Below are 23,023 nucleotides of genomic sequence, written 5' to 3' on the forward strand. Positions count from 1 at the left end.
ATCGGATATCAGAAACACAAAAAACCGTTTCCAGATGTCTAAATTGATCTCTGAGAATTAATGCTGAGTATTTATACTAACACAAAGTTCACAAAAAAACAAATTTGTTAAACAAATTTATTACAAAAAAGAAGTAATTAAAATGTATTAATATAATTATATTGATACAATAGAAGAAGATGATAATGTATTTATCGCTGTAAGTTACATCGACTTCCTCTAATGAAGTACCAACTTATTGTTTGTTAAGTATAAAGCACGAGACTACTGATTAACTTATTTATATGTGATAAGTATTTCCATCAGTGTCATATCTTGAAGAAAAGAAAGATATATACATTTCTCTCTCAAGTTCTATTTAAATTTTATAAGGAAGTACATTGTATGATGAAAATCCGCTTTGTATTTAATGCTTTGGTAAATTGTCGGTTCATTGCATTCATTTTGTAACTACTGCACACTTGCATTAATTTATTGACTAGACATATATTTACGCAACTATACCAGAAGCATATGTCGAAATTTGCATTGCGATCATTTCTTGTTTACTTACTTTATTATACTTACTTAGAATATAGTTCTTGATACACTTAACTACACTTCTTGTTATTATATATTATCTTATATGTATATTTTTCTCTTTAAAGACAATTTGAAGCGAATTTTTACATTTCTCGCAAAATACCCGGTTTAAAAAAGTACACCGAACAAACAACACTCACTCTCACTTGCAGACTGCAAACGAGTAGAGTCTTGCATATTTTTCCGGGTATTTTATAATATTTTGAAGCTTTATTTTAATATACATATAATGTACATCCATTAATACGATACACGCACCATGTGCCATAATAATTTTTTGGAATGCCGTTTACTCACTTCTCTAATAAAATTCAACAATATATATAAAGAAAAAAAAAATAAAAATAAAAATAAAACAGAAAATAAGAATATCAACATCTGTCATATTTTCGTGTAGTCCTATTAAATTCCCTTGATATATAAAGCGCGATACCTTTTTTACAAAACAGTTAAACAATTAATTAGGTAATCAGAATATTAAAATATCCAAAATTACAACGATTAAAATTATCCGTAAAATGTACCATGTACAATAACACCAAAACTGTACAGAAAATGTATGAACATTGAAAATGTGCAAATTGTACACGAAAAATGAGCGAGGTATCAATCTCAATTCATCTGATTTATTCCTCAGTTACTCATTCTCATGATCTTGATGATTTCTCAAACGAAAATAGTTTCATACTCAAACTTTCCTTTGTTTTAAATATCCTGTTAAGCAAAATAAAAATCGTACAATTTCTTTGTAATTTCGATATTTCGATCGATATCGATGTCAACTGAAGGTAATAGGTTTGCCAGGCGTTTGATGAGATATTATTCGTTAAGATATTTTAGTTAATAATCGAAACTATTTTAAATATTCTCCTAATTGCCAACACAATGATCGTAATTTCGTAACATCGAATTTTTTCGTGATTTCGCTCGATATCGATTCCAGTTCAGAGCAATGGATTCGCCAGTTATTCGATGAAAGTTCGTAGCGCGGTTACTCGTGTATATACCAAGCGAAGATCTTCTAACGTTCTCGAAGAGCGTGCAGCTCAAGCCTGCCTAACATCGTGACTATTGAGCCGTTTGAGGAAGATCATTCGCCGAAGCCTATCTCAGATCGGCACCGCCACTAAATGAGGATCGTGTTCCTCGCTGACGGGCATGGAGGGTGCCTCGGTGATCGGGTTCGACGGATCACCACTGCTGCTCTGGTGGTCTGTGGTACCTGTCAGATGTTAGAGATTCCATTTCAATCGTATGGATCATCAACATCAGCCTAAGCTGATAGGAGAATACTATTTCTGCCAAAAGTTCTTCATCAGCTATGTTAATGAGAAAACTGATTGTTAAACTATGCAGATAATTATGCTATCGCTTAAAAGGTTGGGATCACTTATTCGATATGAAGAAATATTTGGGTTTCTATGTTTTCTATAAAATTTTATACTGTTTTATGTTCGTTTATTTTTTTGCGTAAAATCATATACTTTCTGGTTGTACTACTAGTTACGGGGCCACCTGTATATTAAAAAAAAATATATATATATAGAACTACAGTGGAAAGATCATGAAGAAGAAGGCTATGATTATTAGGTTGTATCTATTTTCCAAATGTTTCGACAAGTTGTGTCATGTGTATGAATTAAATAAAAATGCAATGAGATGACACAAAGATATACTACAGAGATAAAAGATAATAGAAGGTGCTTCCTATAAATCTACCAAGAATAACAAATAGTGAATTAATTTTTTTTAATTTCTTATTCTTTTTTTTTGTGCGTGAACTATGAAGTGATCCCAAACTTGTAAATTTTAAGCGATAATGCATACTTCAAAAACTTAAAAACTAAAATCCCCTATCCCATGTGGTTTAACGATTTTAACATATTTTAATTAGGTTTATACTTTGTACCTCCAAAATAAAATAGTTACTGTGTTTGATTGAAAATTTCTTTTGACAAGCGGCGTGCAATAATTACAGTGAACTATGAACGCTAGGCCAGATTAAATGAGAAGACGATAGAATATATTATTATAATAGAGTACATTGATTAGAAGATCAACCGATTATATTGATTAGGAGATTATAGTATAAGTTATAACAAAGTACATTGATTAGGAAATGATAAGGACATGTTAAGTGGAGACTCAAACATGTTTCGGTAAGTACTAATTTGCTTGTCCAAATCGTCACTAAGAATCGATTCAATATCAATTTGCAGCTCGTGTGAAAGTCCCCTATTTGTTGCGAGGCAACCAAAAGATCATCGTCCCCTGAGGGTCTTCTTTATCGGCCTTCTAACTTCTCGTTATGCATACCATGAAGAAACCGTATAATGGTTAGGTAGACCTTTAGGTAGGCTATTTTCCGATAGACAAACTCACGATATTCATGTTAAATGACACGTTGAAAACCAAAAGTACATAGACCAATTACCCTTTGTTCTTTAGTCGTTCAAACGATTCAAAGTAAAACAGTGGTTAATTGGAAAGGTTCAATTATACAGTGTAAAATAAGTCACGCAATTGCGACGGGAGATATCTTACGTTTATTTAATCATAAAAAATGTCTTAAGATAGTACTTCTTATTAACAGAGTATTATTAAATATTATTTTTAAGATAATATTATTAATGTTATTAAATATTATATTATTATTAAATGTTAATGTACAATATTGAATATTGAAATCCACACAAAAAAAACATGACAAGTCAATTTTTGTTAACGTTCTAAATTCTGTGTCAGTTGGTGACTGAAAAGTTGTATACAATATATAACATAGTTAAAGAGGAACATAATCTGATAAAAGAAAAGAATAATATTAGTTTAGTTATGTTAATTTGACTTAATTAATAATAAACTGCATAATTAATGGTATTAATATTTGTTACGAGTTTAAGAAGGTAACAAAAACATATATTTAATCCCAAACTCAAATGGAGAAATAGTTTTGATGTGGAGTAGACAACGTATTGAATTTTTGAAAAATTTTTCGTTTTTCGTTTTTTTAAAAAGACAGAAAATGTGACTTATCATGTTTTTCACCTGTGGCCTTCATATCAAATATTCGAAGTAGATATTGCGCAATATACATCAAATTTCTATACTATCGGGTCCCACTTGCGTGACTAATTGTTCCCACCTCCTCTAAACACGTAATTTCCGTTTCGAATTGATGAGACTCACCATTGAACGAACTCGACCGGCTTCTTACTGGCCAACAGATCTTGCAAAGGGGTTTCAGAAGGCGGAATCGTGGCCGTGGCATTCTCAATAGTACGTAGATGTACGGATCCAGGGTGAAGTGAATACAAAGAAGGACATCGGCCGCCAGGTGAAACATACGAATCAGTTTTCGCGCGAATAGCGCCTTCTGAGGTAATTGCATTGCGAACTGTGCCAATGGGATGGAAATCTATCGAAACAAAACAGTAATGTCATAGTAAAGTAAAAACAACCTATGAAACTTAATAATTGAGATTAATATAAAAGAAAAAAGTAATTAATCTACGATTTTAATAAGCGTGTATAAATATTGTTGCGTACAACCTGAAAATATCAAGTACGACGGACAATTAATTTACAATTTGTAAGAGGCACTTGTTTTAATACAAGAGAATTTATTAATACTGCTAACTTTTATTTCATACAATATTACTAACAGTAGTTCAACTGCGCTGAAAGATCGAGATATATGGTTTACAGAAACTCTACGATTTTTAATTTAGCTCAAATCAACTCTAACTCAGAACGGCGACTTCACAAAGTTTCAAAACTATGAAACACAATGATCACCATTAGGAAAGTATAATTATATATTGAGGTACGTTGGCTGAAAGCGGCGTAGAATGAAAAGTATCACGGTCACCATAGAATCAGTATGAACGCACGCCTCTAGGGTCAATGACAGAAATACATGGTTATCGACGACAGACGTTGTGGAAAATTTTCCTCGTCAAAAATCTCTCCAACATCCGGTTTCGTTTACAAAGCGAACATTAACGTGTTACAAAGATCGATCGTTTGCGAGCGTCGCGATCGATCGTACGTGACGATATTCCAAACTAAATCCTCGTGTTTAACCTTCGTCACAGGCAGCGGAAATGCGTCACGTTTGCAATTTTGCTCGAGCAAATCGTTACATTATTTCCATCATCCTTGGAAACAGCTTCAGAAACGAGAAAATGAATAATTTTGTGGGAAGTTCAAGTGCAAGCTTTAAACGTGAGATTCGAGTGGTTGACTGGACTTCAGGGAACGTTACACGTTTTGTGAGGAAAACAACGTTCGTTGAATAAGATGCTGAGCGGATAAGGAGATGGAAATGCGGAATGCTCGTGAGTATGCAATCACCGTACCACACTGAGTGCATTGTTCGAGGCGATTGTATTCTTGTCGGCAGGATACATTCTGATTACATTGGATTAAAAATTCAGGAATGCGAAAGCTTCGGGCAATGGCAATTCCTCTGGAATAACATGAAATTTCCTATCCGGATTTATGAATCAATGAACCTATGTTCATCTATGTCCGCTTTTCGACGCCATAATACGTATATATTGAAATATTGTGGATCTTTGAATAAAAATCCTAACTTCACTGTCCAATGCCTCCTTTGACGTACTGGATTTGACAGGCTTCATTCATTATTTCAAGATCAAAGTTAAGAGAAAATATATAATTATATAAATATCCTAACTCTTTAACTGCTACTGATGCTATAAGCGATGAGCATCAAACGGTAAAGACCGTTTGCCACAAGCCATTGTTATTGGCAGTTAAGGAATATTTTCGTTGTAAAAAGAAGACAATAAAAAATATGTTTAGTACATACTTTTTGATTGAACTAGCCTTTTTCAGTTTATTCAACTACGTCAATATAATTAAACATCGATTAATGTTATATCAACTACATTAATATCGGAATTGAATCAAATATCGTCTAGTACATCATTATTAATTGTTAGATGGATACTCTACGAAAGGTACATGGTGTAGAATGGAAAATGTTGTTTCACTTAGTAAGTCTCGTCACGGCAGATACGATGGCAAATTTTATCGATGTTTTGTCGGTGTTGGAGCAAATACTATCGTCAAAAGAATCTTCGAAAACCGCGTCACGTAAACACCATTGCCTTCATAAAAGAGAGTAACCGGAAGCTCTTCTGTCATAGAGACTTCCTTCTCGCAATCCGTTGACGAAGTGTATCATTATGGCGAATTAAGATGACAGCAAGATGAGCAAATACAATACAAATAGATATGAATTAATTACGATTTAATTGTCAGCGTTGTATTAGAGGGAACATAAAATTATAATCCATGATAACACAGATGAATCGATATTGTCACTTGCTGGTTCCTTGATATTTCTACATTTTTTAATATTACACAAAAATTTACAATTTACAAGAAAATTGTGCAATTTAACAAACTTTAAAATCAATGAGAAGATTAACGATGCAAAATATAAAATGATAAAACACTATTCTTTTAATCTCCCCAGTTTCAATTTATCCAACAATTTAAATCCTTTGTTAGGAAATAAATTGTAGCAAGACAAAATAAAGAATGTAATTAAAGATATTTTCCTGATAGACAAATCTAGATGCTACCTAATGTAATTAAGTATCTAAAGACACGTCTTTATCCAAAGATGTTCGAAAGCGGAAGGACTGGAAGTTACGACTTCTCCGAATTTTAATTAGCTTGCCAAAAACAACAGCAAGAGTCATTTAATTGTCGAGGGTGTTCCGGCGTGAACGAATTAATTTAATCAATTGCTTCCACGATCGATTGCTTACCATTTGTGGCATCCAACAGACAACAAACGATATTGATAGTACGGCCATCAATCTTGCGAATGCCCTTTCCTCCGCGGTAGTGACGATTTCTGGCGTTGGTCCTGACGCTGACAAAAGTGGTTTCGCTCTTGAAGAAGATCTCGTCACTCGTCGGAGCAGTCCAGTTTTGTTATTTAGCCTGCTAAGCGCTCTAGAAACCGCCAAATTGCACCAAACTATCGATAGGCAGAGACCCGTACCTGCCGTTTAAAAAGAGCAATTAAGATCTTCACAATATGCAAATATACATTTGATATGGAAATTACTTCCTTTTCGCATAATACAATTATAGAGCAGTCAACTGTGCAAAAGTTTCAAGAAATTGTGAATGACAATTTTTGTAAAATCATTTTTGTTAATCATATTTGCGTTACAGCACATTTTATTCAATTTTCAATCGAGGCTGTGTCAATGTGACAAAGATCACAAACTGCAGTGATCGCTTAACGATATGGATCGAATTTAAAATAGGAATTATCAAAATGTATCGTTTTGTTGTTTAGAGTTATGGTAACACTGTTACTTTGTACTAATTCATATAAAATAACAAGAAAGGAATAAACAAATACACAAGTCGCTTTAGATACACGTCAATCGTTCCATTTTATTTTCCTTTCATTAAAAGAATGAAGGGTCCAATAAAAAACGATTCGGATTATCAAGATTTCACCACATCAAATTATTATATAGTAATCGAAACATATTTAAGGATTTATTAATCTCGACGATACCTCGTACTTACCGAAAACGAACCAAACATACGCGTAGGCGATATCAGCTGGATCGGTGGCTTCTCTGTATCGAATACATCGTTCGCCTTTGTAATACACGCCAAAACCCATAACTGGCATGCTTGTCAACGCCAGGGCGATTAACCAGAGCACTAGCATGCAACGTACAATTGCTGGGTATGTCACCTGTCAGAAAACATATACGTGTCACAGATTTAGTAGTACAAGAAGCAGGAAATTTTATTATTCATTATCGATTATGTATTATTCATTATTATATATTATTATTCGTACAAGAATTTTACAATCCCAAAAAATTGAATTTTTCAAAATTAATTCTAGCAGTAATTTATCCTATGTTATATTATGAATTTGCTATATTCAAAGCACTGTTAACTGACTCCAGAGTTCTGAGTAAAAAATAGTATTTCCATCCCTTATCAGCATATGCTATACCAACTTTTCCATAAAAAAACAAGTGCACAATGTGAAAACAGAGTTTAGTATCAGTTTCTTTTTGCTTACATTCACAACCACATGTCCTTCTTCGACACGTATGATCGCATCGATCATTGCTCAATGAGGCAAAGTCAATGAACTTCGATAAATGACGCGTGGCAGAAAACAAACGAAGAATATCGATTCTATTCTAATGGACCGATTGTAACAACGAGCAATTGGTAAATAGAATAGCGTTGAAAGAGAAAGAGCCATCGCTATTTTGTAAATGAGCTTCAACGTTCCCAGACAACACGAGGAATCTTATGAACGGAAACCAAATATAATGTAGATGTTGTTTTTCTTTTAGACAACATTCGGCTTAAAATAGGTGAACTCTTGATCTACGTCACTATACCACTAGGGTTGTTGACGATCTTAGATCTTATTTTAGATGTCTTGGGCACAGGAAAAATGCGAAAAGGGAATCACTATATATCATTGTTTACATGGGGTTAAAAGTTTCTTCGTCATCAACTAGACAATTCTCGAAGATGGACTCTTAAAATTTAAACAAAGTAGGACTCACTGTTTGCAGAATGAAATTCTGTATTTTCCAGATATTGCGTTTAAGGGTTGAAGTAAATTATCGTGCTAGTTGTTATTTGCGGAACATTATGTTTTTGAGACTTATGTTCCCAAAAGTTTTTGAATTACTGTAAGAGAATAGAATTGTTTTGACATGATAATATATGTTTGCATTATAAAAATAAAAAAGCAGACAGTAAATCTTGAAATAGTACACAAATAATATTTTACCTGGCACAAAAAATGTAATATTCTGAATATACAGAATATACAGGAATCACTAATACAATTGTGGAACATTTAAAACATCGATGAGATAGCGTGAGGTATGATTTGCTTCAAATTTTATATAGGGTACCATATTTTTACTGAAATTAGATTGGGGTCTCGAGGGTTGCCGTTTTTCATTGCGTAAGTTTACCTGAGCGTTCAATTTTGTCTGATTAAACGGGTTGTCCAATTTCTACACTATCTTATTCGCAAAGATGGAAATAAAAGGAGAGAAACATTAAGATTACTTATTATTACGGATTTAAATAATTTACAGTCTATTTCATACATAAATTTGATCATACAATAAAAAATTTTGTGATATTACGAATGTCATAAGAATTAATGATTAGTAATCTGAAATTTTTCTAGCTTTCATCGAATTTATTTTCAGCTCGTAAAAAAACTTTTATTAAAAATTAATTCAGTCCATAAAACACGTTACCGTATGTAATAAATCGCTCTAGACAGTACTTGATCATATTATTTAATTAAAACATCTTTTTTGAACACAGAAACGAAATAATGAATAAAATATTCTTCCTATCATATTCAATATCTATCATCCATATCTATATCATCGCTCAAACGTCGTTGCAAACGTGTTCTTTGAGAAATGGGAGAAGAAATGAAACCTTCACCGACAACTTTTTATCGTACTTTTGCGGAGGTGGCTAAGTGCTTCCCAGAGGAAAAAGCGAAAGCCCATTCACAAGAGGCGTTCAGTACGTAGAGGAAATAAAGGGGCTAAGGGAAACTGTAATAATTGCTGAGATATCGTGTCGTTTTTATTGTACCTCCTGCTTCTGTTATTGCCTTTCGAGAAATAATTCGCTGTTTTACAACGCAACGTATTATTACAATATCAAAATTACCAGAATGTTTAAAATGACCAACTCCTAACTTATTTGTACATAGTCACTGTAAAAAATATTCATAGAGTACTTAATTTTAACAAAATTATTATGGCACATTGTTTATTAACAAATAAAAAATATATGCATATTCGTAGGTCTTCATATAATTTTCGAAAAAAAAAGAACGGAATGCGATACCTATTCCTGTTTTAAAAATATTAATAAATATCTAAAAAAAGCGTAAAAAACATATTCGTCGTTATTGCTTCATAGGATACAATGTACATAGATATTTAAAAAATAATCTCCATCAAAGTGCAGAAAAAAAATGGATTGAAAAGACAGTTTCATCGCGATACAAAATATCGACCCAAAATATAATGTTAGTAATACGCGAGCCTGAGTCTTGTATTTCGGAACGCCTAAAAACACCTCCACAATCCACGGATATAAATATTATCGAAAATATATATGACCACCTGAAACGAAAAATACGGAGTCACCATATTTCATCAAAGAATGATTGAAAAAGGACTCTTTTAGAAGAATGGAAAAATACTTTAAGTAAATTACTCATCAATTTGATAAATTCAATGTTTCAATGTTTTTTCGTTTCAGCAACGGCTTCAAGCCGTAATAAAATCAGAAGGAAATCCCACTAAGCATTAAAATAATTAAACTTAGCAATTTCCGCTCCTGGATATGTATTAGGTAAGTCTTATTAGTTTTTCTCATTAAGCTGTAACTGTACAAATACTTATTACGCATATATTTTTGCCATTTTTTAGACACTTGTTAATATTTTCACGAAGAATATAGATAATCCATCCTTTTTTAATGAAAATTATTTTACAGACTTGTAAGAATACGCGCGTTTTTTTTTCTTTTTTGTTAAAATTTTGTTAATGAACGATATTCTACAATATTTTTGATGAAATTAATTATTCTACGAATACTTTTTGCATTGACTATATAATGCTTTTTACAGAATTTTTGTTTCTTGTAAAATATTAGTTCTTTTTTTACGTTATTTAATTATTCATATGTTCTATTCTTCCTTTTCCCTTTTAAATACCAGATCATTTTTAATTTTGACACGTACATTTTGAAAATAATATTGGATGCTTTTAAGAGATCTAGAAATCTTAAATTTGATGGACAGAAAGTTGCTGTAGTCGATACATAATTCGCATAACTGCTCTTTACATCAAAGGAAACGTTGTTTCATGGCAGCAAAAATCAGGAGGTCGGTAGGTATTACGAGGTATTACGAGTGTTAAGTCTGAGAAATGGATGACGATGAAGATTGAATAATTTCTTCTTTGTTTGATGTAACGTTCACAAATATTAATAGCCAAATAATAAAATAAATAACAGTACAAAATACTTGGAGAGTTTAGGTTCAAACTATAATCTGATCAACTAGAAAGATCTAAAGTGTGAATATTAATGATTATAACTATGTACTGGTGAAATTTTTTTCTCCCTTATTAAAATAATGCTTATTAGAGTACAATTTTATTAAAATACAACATTTGAAACATACAGTTAAAAAAAGATGATAAACAGCTAAAAATAAACGATGGAGTTAAGAAGCCAAAACATAGTAATTTACAAGCATTAATGAACTAATGAGTTCTCAGACTTAGTTACCTTGATATATCATTCCCGGATAAAATCAAAGAATGTAAGATAATATTTCGTTTCTTAATATCGCCAACAGAAAAAAGATAAGAAAGTATTCTCTATATATATTTTACAACAGGAAACTAATTTTCACAATCGTGTACCGGACATCCTTATAATATGCCTAAAATTGACCACTTCATTTCGGCAGAAGTGAAAATTTCTCACACCATAACTGTAAATATCCACGAGTAAAGAAACGATATTACATGGATAAAGTTATCCACCAGACATGTTCAACGATAAATAAAAAGCTTGATATGTAATATTTTGTCTCTCGACAAATTATGAAAATAATATTTTATTATGACATTAATAAATTTTAGCTAAACCTGTTTTCTTCTAGTTGACAAAAACTATAGATAATAGCATCATAGATTTCCATTTCATTAGTTACATTGATTTTCTTTGGGCGGGGTGAGCCGAATTAGGGAACATTAAATGTATCACATCTTTTATAACATAGTCACTTAGTGTGAAATAATATGCTATTGTACATGCGATCATTTACGGTTATCGAACACGATACGAGTATGAGGTTACGACGATAATGCTAATGCAGTCTACATACCTACATACATATAATTGAACAACAAAATGAGCTTAACAATATCAATAATTTTTAGTTGCTTTAATATTACCCTGGAGAATTTAAGAAAATCAATTTTTCCCTCCAATCAAACCTCCAATCAAAAAAAAAGGAAAAATACATATATATAATCAAGTAATATTTTTAATTATTATCCAAAGAGTGTCTAATTATAAAATTCTATGATTAAGTACGTTTTCGTCACATCTACATAATTTGCAAATAAAATTGGAGATACTAATTCTAAATCCTACAAGATTAGATCAATCTCTTCTTCACGAGTTTAAAATATCAAGAAGCTAGCAGTATTTTTATCCTCTATCTTCATTAATTGGCCCCCAATATATCTCTAAAAAAACGTTCCAACAAGAAGTTACTGCGTCATAAGCTCCGCCGACCTAAAACACGATTCTCCTAGGGATCTTCATTTTTTCGTTGCAAACCACGCTTGGCTCAAAAATTCGTTCCATAAGGCACTTAACCAGCTCCGAATTTCCTCTTATGTAACCAAAATATTTCGTGGAAACGCGATAGAGTGGAGACTATTTCTCAATCATTAGCTCGTGATTTTCGTTGGTTATTAGAAGCGAAAAACGAAACATTGGTCCGGGGTTCCTTGCGAAAGTGCGTTCTCACATCGTGAATCACTCGTTGCCAATTCATATATCCTCTTTTCATATATTCGTCGCGAACACGACGTTTACGAGCTAATACCGCGAAGATAGTCTTCGAATAAAATCGAAAGATAATTTTACGCACTGTCCAATCATTGATCCAATTCATTTCGGCTTAGAGTCACAGTTCTTTCTTTTTCATTTTTCATTTTTTAATTCTAATTTTTTATCAAATTTAGCGTTAAACCATCATTAAAGTGTTGTTGAGATTGCGACACTATGTTTGGACCGATAGGGAGGAATCTGTTACAGATAATGACAATCCACACGCGTTCAGAGGATATCAATCCGCAGTTTGTCGACATTATAATCATCTTTTCGTCTTCTGTTCTTATATTCTTCAAGTTACCTACCCACCGCAATCAAAGGTGAGATCTATCATGTTCTAAATTTATAGCGTGTTCAACGAGTTGCCCGGAGTGACTGCTAACAAGAAGACTGGATTTTCTAGTTTTCCTTCCAATCTGCTTTGAATCGACCAGTTGATTGTGGCCTATTTTTGAAGTTACTTTATTAAAGCGGAAGTATGATGCGTATGGATGATAAAGTGGACGACGTTTTTTTATACAGACGGTTGATTTCAGTCTTTGGTATTTTAGAGAAAAATTTTAGTGCAGCGGTATTGATAGAAAAATGCAAAGTTCCAGCTTAATAAACAAGATGCAATATGAAAATTAATTGTGGCTCGTAAATGTGGAACATATTGATGACTGCCGAGAAACGGTCATATTGATGAACATATTAATGATTGTCGATAAACGATTGTAATTTATAAAGATTATTTCAATTGTAGTCTGACAGCTATAACGTAACTATATTGGGATGTGGTTTTTAGTGTCAGCTTGATGAAAATATTGAACACGTATGTAGCTAAATAAACTCTGGCTCAAAAATTTTGGGATATCACGTATTTAATAAAATGTGATATCTGGTGTAAATTATGAATATGTTATGTAGTAGCGTATAATTCCTTTATCGTATCAAGTATCGAGTTAAATGAATTGTTACAAGATAATTGAATCATAATTTTTTCCAATTATGGTGCAAATATATAAATGTTCTAATAAACAAATACACAGGAAAGTACGCACTATAATAGAGATAAGGTAAGTAAAGGATAAAGATGTATAATTTATGAAAATAATCCTAGCATTCATTTTACAGCTATAATATTACTAAATGATACTGTATCATATGGTTTCAAGTTTACAGCCGCTGTACGTGCGTGGATACACGTATCCTAAGAAAAAGTTTAGATACCAGTGACTGACCATTCAGTGCAGAAGTGTAGTTTACATTAATTTCACTGACCGTGAATCTCTGCCTACTAAAAGTCGAGATATGTGCTAAATAATTCAAGAGGTACGAAATTCGAATGAATTCGTAATTCTTTTTCTTTCATTACTTAATCTGTAGTATATAACGTAACATAAATAGAAATTATATTGTATTATTTTAAAAATCTTACAGTAACTAAGAATTCAATATAAAATATCGAAACTTGTAAAAGTATTTTCTTCGATAATAAATTTTAGATGAAAACTATTGTTTAAAAAATAGCGGAAGTGTCAAAGAAATTTCTTAATATACTACTTAAATCGAGGACGATAAAATTTAACAATAATGATTCAAGAGTAACATCACAAATCGAACAGTGTATGAAGACATTGAATATATTTAAATAATCTAGTGAAATGAAATATCGAATGAACAACGCAATGATTGAAAACAGTATAGGCGTTACGCGTGGACATATTTGGGCTACAATGTGGGTCACGAATTTTTCACCGCGACACGCGACGCAACAAGTTTAATTGTATTCAACGACGATAAAGCACACATGTTACATTCCCAAACCAAATGTAGCCATGATATTAACATGAAAATAAATTTTTTTAATCGGGACATGAAATAATTAGGTGCTGGTGATCACGTACGTCTTTCTTTCTCTCGGAAACAACTTAAGAACTTTCCAAAGCTATCACTTGTTATCATTATCATGGGAAATGTGACCGCCTACCGTGAACCATGATCCCCCTTAATCACATTTCTTTAATTTGAGAAAAAATATATATCAAAGAATTGCAAAATGTGATAAAATCATTCGAGATATAATTTCAAACGAAGTAAAATGTACCAAACGTATTATCAACAAATTTCTTATAATTTTCTACGTAAATGATATTACGATTCCGCTTAAACAGTAACCAGAAAAAATAATTTATATCTGATTCATATCTGAAAGTAATTTATGTCTCTCTATTATATTTGACAAAATTGTTTTACGAAAATAATCCTTCTTCTTTAGTCAGTTGTCGAATTACACAACATAATGTTAAAGGGAAACAGGATATACATTTTGATAGTCCAACTGCATCAGAGAAACACTTGTTCCTCAGCCAGTTTAAATAATTGTTTCCGCTGCGTTTTAAATGGCCGTAGATTGATTCGACCGAATCGTTGGCTACATCCAAGTGATAGAGTTAATATTTGTGTACTGTCAACCCTGATACCGTACGTACATCTTCAGATTCTTAAGAATTTCAATGCGAATATTTTCCTTAAGCATGTATTTTAATGATTGATACCTAGCAAAAAAACCAATGATATCATCGCCTTCAAGTAAAAAGATATTTTATACCATTTCTTAAATATTTTTTTATGATAATATTAATTCTTGTTTACTTTTGATGAAAGAACTGCAGTGTGTCAAGTTCTCTGATTCAACATTTCCAATGAATGATCTTCCGGTTTTAACGCTCCGGTCATATAGTTAGTTTTTAAAATAGAGTATAGCGAATAAAGTGATATAAAGAAGTAATTGTAGTTAAATAAATATCAATTTCCAGTTACTTCTAACTTATTGCAAGTCTAATAAATATCTAATTTAAGTAAACTACCTTAGTTAATAGCGATAAGTGTAAAAAGTTCGGCATTGTATAATCCCTAATAACAAGTGTGCGCAAACATTTTCCTACAATATCTTACAGGGTACAAATGTTATCAATAAAATATTAAACAGCATTGTCATTTTCAATAAATATTCACATTAATTCCTGTCAATGTTGTCTATTGAAAAAATGGGTCAGGTCCATATGTACATCTACCTACACTCTACGTAACGTAACTTTTATCACGTATAGATAAAACCTATGAAGCTGCTTCGACTATGTTACTATGGTGTTTTCACTCTTCCTTTTATCTCTGTAACGTATATAGTTTCAAACTAGTCCTAATAGAATAATATCTAGTGTTTCTGATATTAGACTCTTGCTTTTATTTTCGATCGATTTCGTCTTTATTTTGCATAATTTTCAATTAATATTCAGAAGATTGATCCAAACCTTCTTATTACTATTATTTACTGTTAAAATACTTCACAAACCTTGAAAATGCCTCATGAAGGAATATCGAAAAAATTTCGCGCAAATTTGGATTAAATATCAATATATTGATTTAATAAAAATGAATTAATTCATTTAAAAGTTAATTTAAAAATTAATTTTTTTTCGACCATATCTGTGTGTTTTTCAATTTCTAATTATCGAATTAATTGCAAGAATAGTAAAACGCAATAACGATTTTTAAAAATAATTAACTAATTAGGGAAACGCTGTGTTTTTCCAAAGTTTTAATTTGAATGTCAAAACTTTTGTATTTTTCTTTCATCGTCAGGATATCCTTGCGAGAAAATCTTGGCGCCGCTTTCCCGATCACGTTCGATGCGAGAACAAGCGATCGTGAATATGAGTGACTAATTAAGAAAAAGAGAAACATTTTCGGTCCAAAAATTTATTCAACTTTCTATGATATACGTGTATATTATTTTTCAATGATGTTTTGAATACTCGATTTAAGTTATGTAACTGGAGATATACAGCTTCAAGTAGCCTGCAAGTGTTAGATAGGATCTAACGATGTGAAAGTAAATGTAAGATGAAGGAAAAATCCAACGATAAGCTCCTGTCAATACCAAAGTCAATGCTAGTTGGTCGTTTAAAAAGGTTTATCAAGGATCTTGACTTACCCTCTGATAAACGAAAGGTCTGGTCAAGGCTAGCCACCTCTCAGCTGCCATTACGATGGCGACGCAACCACTGAATAAACCGAAGAGCCTCCATACCACCCGAAGGGAACAGAATCCCCTGGTAGACATCACACTGCCTACATAGATCGTGATGTACATTTGCACCATCATCCCTAACAATGCGACCAGGTCATTGATGGCCAAACAACGCAGCATCACCAAATGTTTTCGGTTTCTCCTCTGAAACAATTTATTTCAATTTATATACCAATCGGCTTAAATTACTGAATATACTTAGATTATTTTGAGAATTTCTATAATTTATCCTACTGTTTGTACTGTTTGACATATTAGACTCTTCTTTTTTGAATTACAATCTGTACATTATTAATTTTATTATTGAATTTTAATTTTATCTATTATTAATATATCCTTTTTAGATTGTAACTCTATGTACAAGTAGACTATGTACTATACACTTTATTATTAAAAAGTAAACATATTTTGTCACTGCTTATGTTGGTCGGTAGTATTGAATGAGATAAAGTGTATTATACAAAGAGTTTCTCTCTCATATATTCGGCATACATACATCAACTTTCTCTATTACGTTCAATGAGATATATCACACCCTTGCTACAAAAGTAATCTTCCACTGAATAACTCGTAAAATGTGTTCCCGAGATATCATTATGAAAACGTTCCTTAGGATTATAAACTAGAAACGACAAAAATGTTATATGATCCTATTTTATGAATATTTTTTTTTGCACTGATAATTTTGATCAATAAGATAATGTGTTTAAAGACAGTTTTTTTAGACATCCAGAGAACCAATGTTTCCAAGCTACGTATTTTCGAATCAAGGGCGCGATATCTATTACTCATTAGCATTTAAACCCGCATCGAAATATTTGTTTAGGGATACAACCACTGTTAATAGAGATACTGTTATTTGTGAATAACTATTGCTTCACAAATAACAGTATCTCCCGGGATTACTATCAATCATATTTCTTAGAAGCATTTAAATAGATACTTTGTGACAGTAATTTACAAGACACAATTAGTTTCTTTCTCTGTTGTTAGCATTCAATATAAAATATTACCAATAAATACAAATATAATATCATTCCAACGTTACTAATATTAAAGTCTTATAATACTAATTATCTTCAATAATTATCGTATTAAAAGAAGTTATAATATATATCGATAGATACATGTATAATAAAATTTCAATATTATTAATCAAATTAAAGATCTTAGAAGTTCGATCTCGATTATCGATTAATCGTAGAATATATGCAATGGAAGTATTATTACCTTATCTCGATGAAAAAGTATGACTAGAGCAGACACATTGCCAATTACGCCAGTAATATATACAAGGGTGAGTACCACCTGAGAGGCGAAAGTCACGTGTCTTTTTGATGGATTCAAAACAACGTTGGATATTAGGGTCGAATTCAGTGTCGAATTCAGCGTCGAATTCAGCGTCGTGTTCAGCGTCGAGTTCAGTGTTGAATTCATTATTGACAAGGTTTCGTTCCAAACCTCTGTCGAGGTGAGCGACATTTTTTACGACTCTCTTTCTTTTTTACGGTTCGTAAGTAGCGTCAATCGATATTCCACGTAATATATCGTATCAAACTCGCAAGCAGGCAATGTCCGTATCTGAATCGCTTGGCGGGTAACTTCAAGTGGAAGTCTCGACAATATGAACGATGATGGAACGATTCAGAGACCGCCTCATTGTTTATATGGATCGTTCACTCCGTTCCACAATCGTTGATCTCGAGTAATCGTCTATTTTCTCGGCTCGTGCCTATCTTCTCCTTTCCTCTATGTAAATAGGAACTATGTCGAAGAAAAAAACGGTTGAAATTTTTCCCGCTAAAGCATTATTTCATGACGACAATTTCTTAAATCGGCTTGTTGATCTTCACTATTTGTATCGCTGCAGTTATCATGTACCTTTGGTACTGTATTATCGTATCTTACTCTTCAACGGGCGCTGTTGCTGTTACGCAGGCCACCGCCTTGACTTTCTTATGAAATGTGACAACGTTGTATTTGGACCCTTTTGTAAGACTACCTGCAGTCCTATCAGGGGCCCTTATTCAAGTCAGGCTACATATGCTGCGAGCTACAGCCAGTGCAACGGTCCAACTGCTCGGATTCATCGATCGAACAGCATAGAACCGAAATAAATCTCTGTGAAACCTGTTGCTGCGTGTAGGCCAGTTATCCTCTTGTGCGCTCTTTAGATCGAAAGTAACATCAAAGACGTTTACCAGTGAGGAAAATTAAAGAGCAGAGTGGAACTTCAAAGACGCCTCTTAAACTCGCTTGTTAGAGTATTCTTCGCCATTCGTTGAGTGGTAAGAAGGCAATTACACGAATCTATATATATTTAACTTGTATCTTACTAACTGCATATCTGAAGTAGGCCAATTCGATCGACTGTCGATGGAATTTGTTTTCAATTTCCTTTAAACCTCGATCACCGAATTGCTAAGTGAAATCGCCGACTCTGTCGATAGCTCGATACGTTCTTCTCTGTTTCTTCTTTAGAAGATATTAGTAAAGAATTAACGATGCGAACCTCTAATCGAACTTAAAGATGTGGAAGAGGAAAAACACACTTCCATTACCTCCTTCGATCGCGAGAGTCGTCGCCACACTGATCCAAACCACGCGGTCGCCTCGAGTTTTGTTTACAATCGATAGGCCTCCTGCTAGTGCGCCTGCGCCGTATTTTAAAGTCGGCGTCTGTTTGGCGCCATAACTTAGGGACGCTCTTGCTTAGGAATTTAACGACTTCTTTATCGTTGAAAATTTCGATTTGGATGAGTTTGAAGTGGATTCGTACAAATTTTAATTCGAGATAAGGGAACGCAACATTTTTGTAGAAATTACATGTATATAAATGAGAATATTGTAGAATAGTATGCTTTAAATTGTAATCTTTACTGTGTTGTCATATATAAAATATTATAACAATACCAAATACACATAATAGTATCAAATAATTGTGTCCATGACGAAAATATGCTACTACACTGACCTGAGCTATAAGTAAAACCAAATATGCATGGAAAATAAACACCACATACCAAATGAGCACAAATTACACTGCCTACGCTATGGAACAGCTTCAATAAAAGCAATGTAAAAGTATATATGCAAGACAGTTTAATAATACTTATACGCCATATAATAAGAAAATTGCTCCATGTAGAGACAGATATGGTGTACATAATGAAAAAAAAAAATAGGTGTATGTCTCAACTTTGACCAACATATAATAAAAAAATCCATAAAAGAATAATAAATATAAAAATTATCATGAAGTATTCGTTTTAACATCATTAGTATAAGGACTTTCAATATTGCTATTATTCATTATACCGTTTTACAATATAAACTCCTCATACACAATAAATACTGTGATACAAAATCGAAAATAATTCTCAAATGCATAAATATGGACACTTAACGCATTAGACGCAACAGAATTCCGTCGGTATGCAGGTAGTTAATAAATAATGCATCGTACATATATTTTTCGTATACAACGCGGCACATTGGCCATTCGCATTGATAAATAATTTCAAGCACGACAACGATAAAGGCTCGATGCGTGTGCTAAGTACTTACACATTCCTCTCAAGGATGCAAAACAGAGTGGACATGGATCCTATAGGAGAATGACGATGAACTTTGCACGGATTAGTCAAGATTGGGATTGAATAGAAGGAAAGTGGCGACTTGTTGACACTATAAGCAAATTACTTTTTGACATGTTTACTTTAATTTTGTTAAGTTAACTGACTGATGGTATTATTCTCCCATTGTATAAATATTCTTTTTTGTTAATTAACAATGATTTTCTTAATACATTGTGATTTATATATTAAGTTGTATAAAAATGATCTTTTTCCTTGCAGTTCACATGATGCGTTTATTATGGATATCATTGTTACCTTCAACTGTAGGAGAATGCCGCAGAGAAAAAGAAAAATGCCAAAAGAAAGCAGGTCGTATGCGTTTGTGCCGTTGCATAGAGGTCACCACAAGTTCATCGAATTATCTTGAGGTGAATGAACTATTGTGTGCTCGCGAGACAACCAATAATTGATGTCTTTTTTATCCAATTTACTACCGGCTACTAGACATAAAACTTAAGATAAATTAAGTATCACGGTATGTGTACAACATCAATTTTTTAACTCTCACTAATATTTCACAACATTTTACAAAATTATTTTATAACATCGCACGCTCTCTGATTGCTCGAGAAAAGATAAGTAAATTTTTAATTGAGTAACAACTAATATAGCTTTGCTTATTTCTTTTATTTAAGCTTCATGCGAGGTTTCATATATTTCTGAGAAAAGCATTTTTTAAAGAATTTTTTAGCTCCCGATGTAACATAGACGAACTACAGTTTCGTTTCTCAGTATACCAAAACGGAATTAATTAATGTCGGACAGAGGAGGTAGTGTTATGATCATTAACGAGAAACTTCTTCTTTCTCGCACTGTCGATGGAGACCCTCAACGAATCACGAATCGAGTGTACCCTCGGAAAGTAGCTGGAATGTTATGCAAAGCAATTACACCGACTTAATTGTCCATGCGAGAATCATTAAGCAGACTCCACCGAGGGACCGATGAACCGATTGATTTCCACTTCGATTAAAAATTACATAAATCTAACTTGGCAACAATTGCTCCAGTTATTTATTATAACAATTTCATTCAATGCGACCTTTTGCTGTGTTCAAACATAATATTAATTTCAACAGGACTTTATACATATCATTCATATAACATGAATTATGTTGTAGACTCACATGAAATGCAGTTTCGTTACTCTTCGGGACATAAGTTGGCAGCAGATGTAAATAACTGCTCAGAAAACCAGATGTTTGTGAAAGGCGAGAAGGTATTGAAAACGAATCTTCTATGCGTTAAATCAAGGCTGTATGAGTTGAACATTATTATATGTCGGTGTACACCAAGGAAGATGAGAAAAGGGACAGGGGATAATTTGAACAATTATAATTTATGGTAACCGAGACAAACTCCTGTCTTTTTTTCTTTCTTTCCACAACCGGATTACCGGAACTCATAAAATCAATTGGAGTAATTGCGCTCGTATGGATTCCCGCTGAGACGTGATGGTCATTTCCCGTAGTTTCTATGGACAATGATATCGATGAAAAGTCGAAACAAAGCGTTGGAATCAGCCAGTGGCTATTTTTAAAATCTATTGATCACGAGAGAGATCATCTTTGCGAATGCAAAGCGTACATCATCCGCATTCGTACGATAAGAGAATGCGACGCTTATAACGAAGGTTTATCTTTAGATGGAGTGGCATAAACATACAATGGGCAATACCGAAACTAATGAGGAAATTAATTTAAATAAAGAGAGGCCCAATCGGCGCCATTCTTGCATAACGATCGATGCTGCTTTTCCGATACGTGCCACGAATGCTGTATATACTTCTGAAATTCTTCTCCGAGGTATGCTCAAATTTAAAATAGTCGAAATGTGATAGCTGTAGCGCAATTTCGTCAAAATTACAAGTTTGTAATCAAAATATTGATATTATTGTACTGAAGCTTTCAATGCACGATGAGATAAAATTTGTGAAAATTGGGAAGGTATTTATTATATATACAGGGATCTTTATCAATGTTCAAATTAGTTAAGGTCTAAATTTAAAAGTATTTAGTGCTCAGTAGTAGATATTTGTACCTACAATTTTGACGTCAAAGAAAAAGGGTTTTTTAGAGTTATTAATATGGAAATGACGACAATGACCTTTGAACTTTTGGATATAGATGGAAGATTACTATACCTCCCTAAATTCAGAATAAAGTTTTAGTTACAGCGTGACAAGTAGGGGCCAGAAGTTACGATTTCGCTTTGTGATAAATATAGGTATGTAATAGTTAGGTCCATTGAGGACAAAATAATCAATTAATAATTTAGTTTCACCTATTTATTTTAGTAATACAGAAGTAATAAATAATTTAGAACAATTCACAATTACTATAAATTAAATTTTTTCAAATTAACCACTGGAAATAAAAGATATTAAATACATGATAGTATCTTTTAAATTTTTTAAATTTAAATTATCGGAGGAAAGATAAGAATTAGTACAATAAAATGTTAATTTCTTCCGTACGTATGTTATTTTATATATGATTCAAATATAAATACTATGTTTTAAACATTTATTTAGAGTTATATTATAAAGTACTTGGTTAGTTTTCTGATGCAATCTATTTGAATTATTAATATTTAAGTAGAATATATATTTCCTACCTTTTTTCGGAGAAGTATTCATATCGAAAACTCATGATCTTTTCCTAAATCTGATTAGAATGAGCGACGAAATATTGAAACTTCATCACATTGGAAAAGGGCCAACAAGAATATAATTAGATCATGAATTGATCATTTTACTGATAAACATTGAAATCTTAATTAGATTCTATGAAACGAGTTGCTATTAATATCTTTCATATTATTTTTTTTTCTCCTTTTTTAAAAAAATGACAATTGCATAAAATGAATTTTTATTTTGAGCAATTTTAAAAGAATTACTTTTATAACTAAATTCGTATTTTAAATTATTCAACATTACTCTTAAACACAGAATTACATGGTGATATATATATATATATATATATTTGAAACCTTCAGAGTCTTT

The 23,023-nt window shown here is 32.4% G+C and overlaps 1 protein-coding gene across 1 annotated transcript; it reads right to left on the reverse strand.

Moving 5' to 3' along the window:
• Positions 1 to 335: 335 nt before the first annotated feature.
• On the reverse strand, positions 336 to 18,957 carry LOC122568724 (prostaglandin E2 receptor EP3 subtype). The gene is made up of 6 exons (XM_043728812.1): positions 17,612 to 18,957; positions 16,286 to 16,525; positions 7,168 to 7,342; positions 6,387 to 6,625; positions 3,769 to 3,997; positions 336 to 1,804 (listed from the first exon to the last, which is right to left on the reverse strand). Exons 1-6 carry the CDS (start codon positions 17,861 to 17,863, stop codon positions 1,692 to 1,694), a joined length of 1,248 nt encoding a protein of 415 aa, XP_043584747.1. The 5' UTR covers positions 17,864 to 18,957; the 3' UTR covers positions 336 to 1,691.
• Positions 18,958 to 23,023: the final 4,066 nt, after the last annotated feature.

This window comes from Bombus pyrosoma, linkage group LG1 (assembly GCF_014825855.1).
Source record: "Bombus pyrosoma isolate SC7728 linkage group LG1, ASM1482585v1, whole genome shotgun sequence".
NCBI classification, from domain to species: domain Eukaryota; kingdom Metazoa; phylum Arthropoda; class Insecta; order Hymenoptera; family Apidae; genus Bombus; species Bombus pyrosoma.

Excerpts from the sequence above, each read along its gene's own strand:
- LOC122568724 (XM_043728812.1), bottom strand. The coding sequence starts at position 17,863 with ATGTCGCTCACCTCGACAGAGGTTTGGAACGAAACCTTGTCAATAATG. Across the intron at positions 3,998-6,386 it reads TCTGTTGGATGCCACAAATG|ATTTCCATCCCATTGGCACA; the intron begins GTAAGCAATCGA and ends TTGTTTCGATAG. Across the intron at positions 1,805-3,768 it reads CCGGTCGAGTTCGTTCAATG|GTACCACAGACCACCAGAGC; the intron begins GTGAGTCTCATC and ends AACATCTGACAG.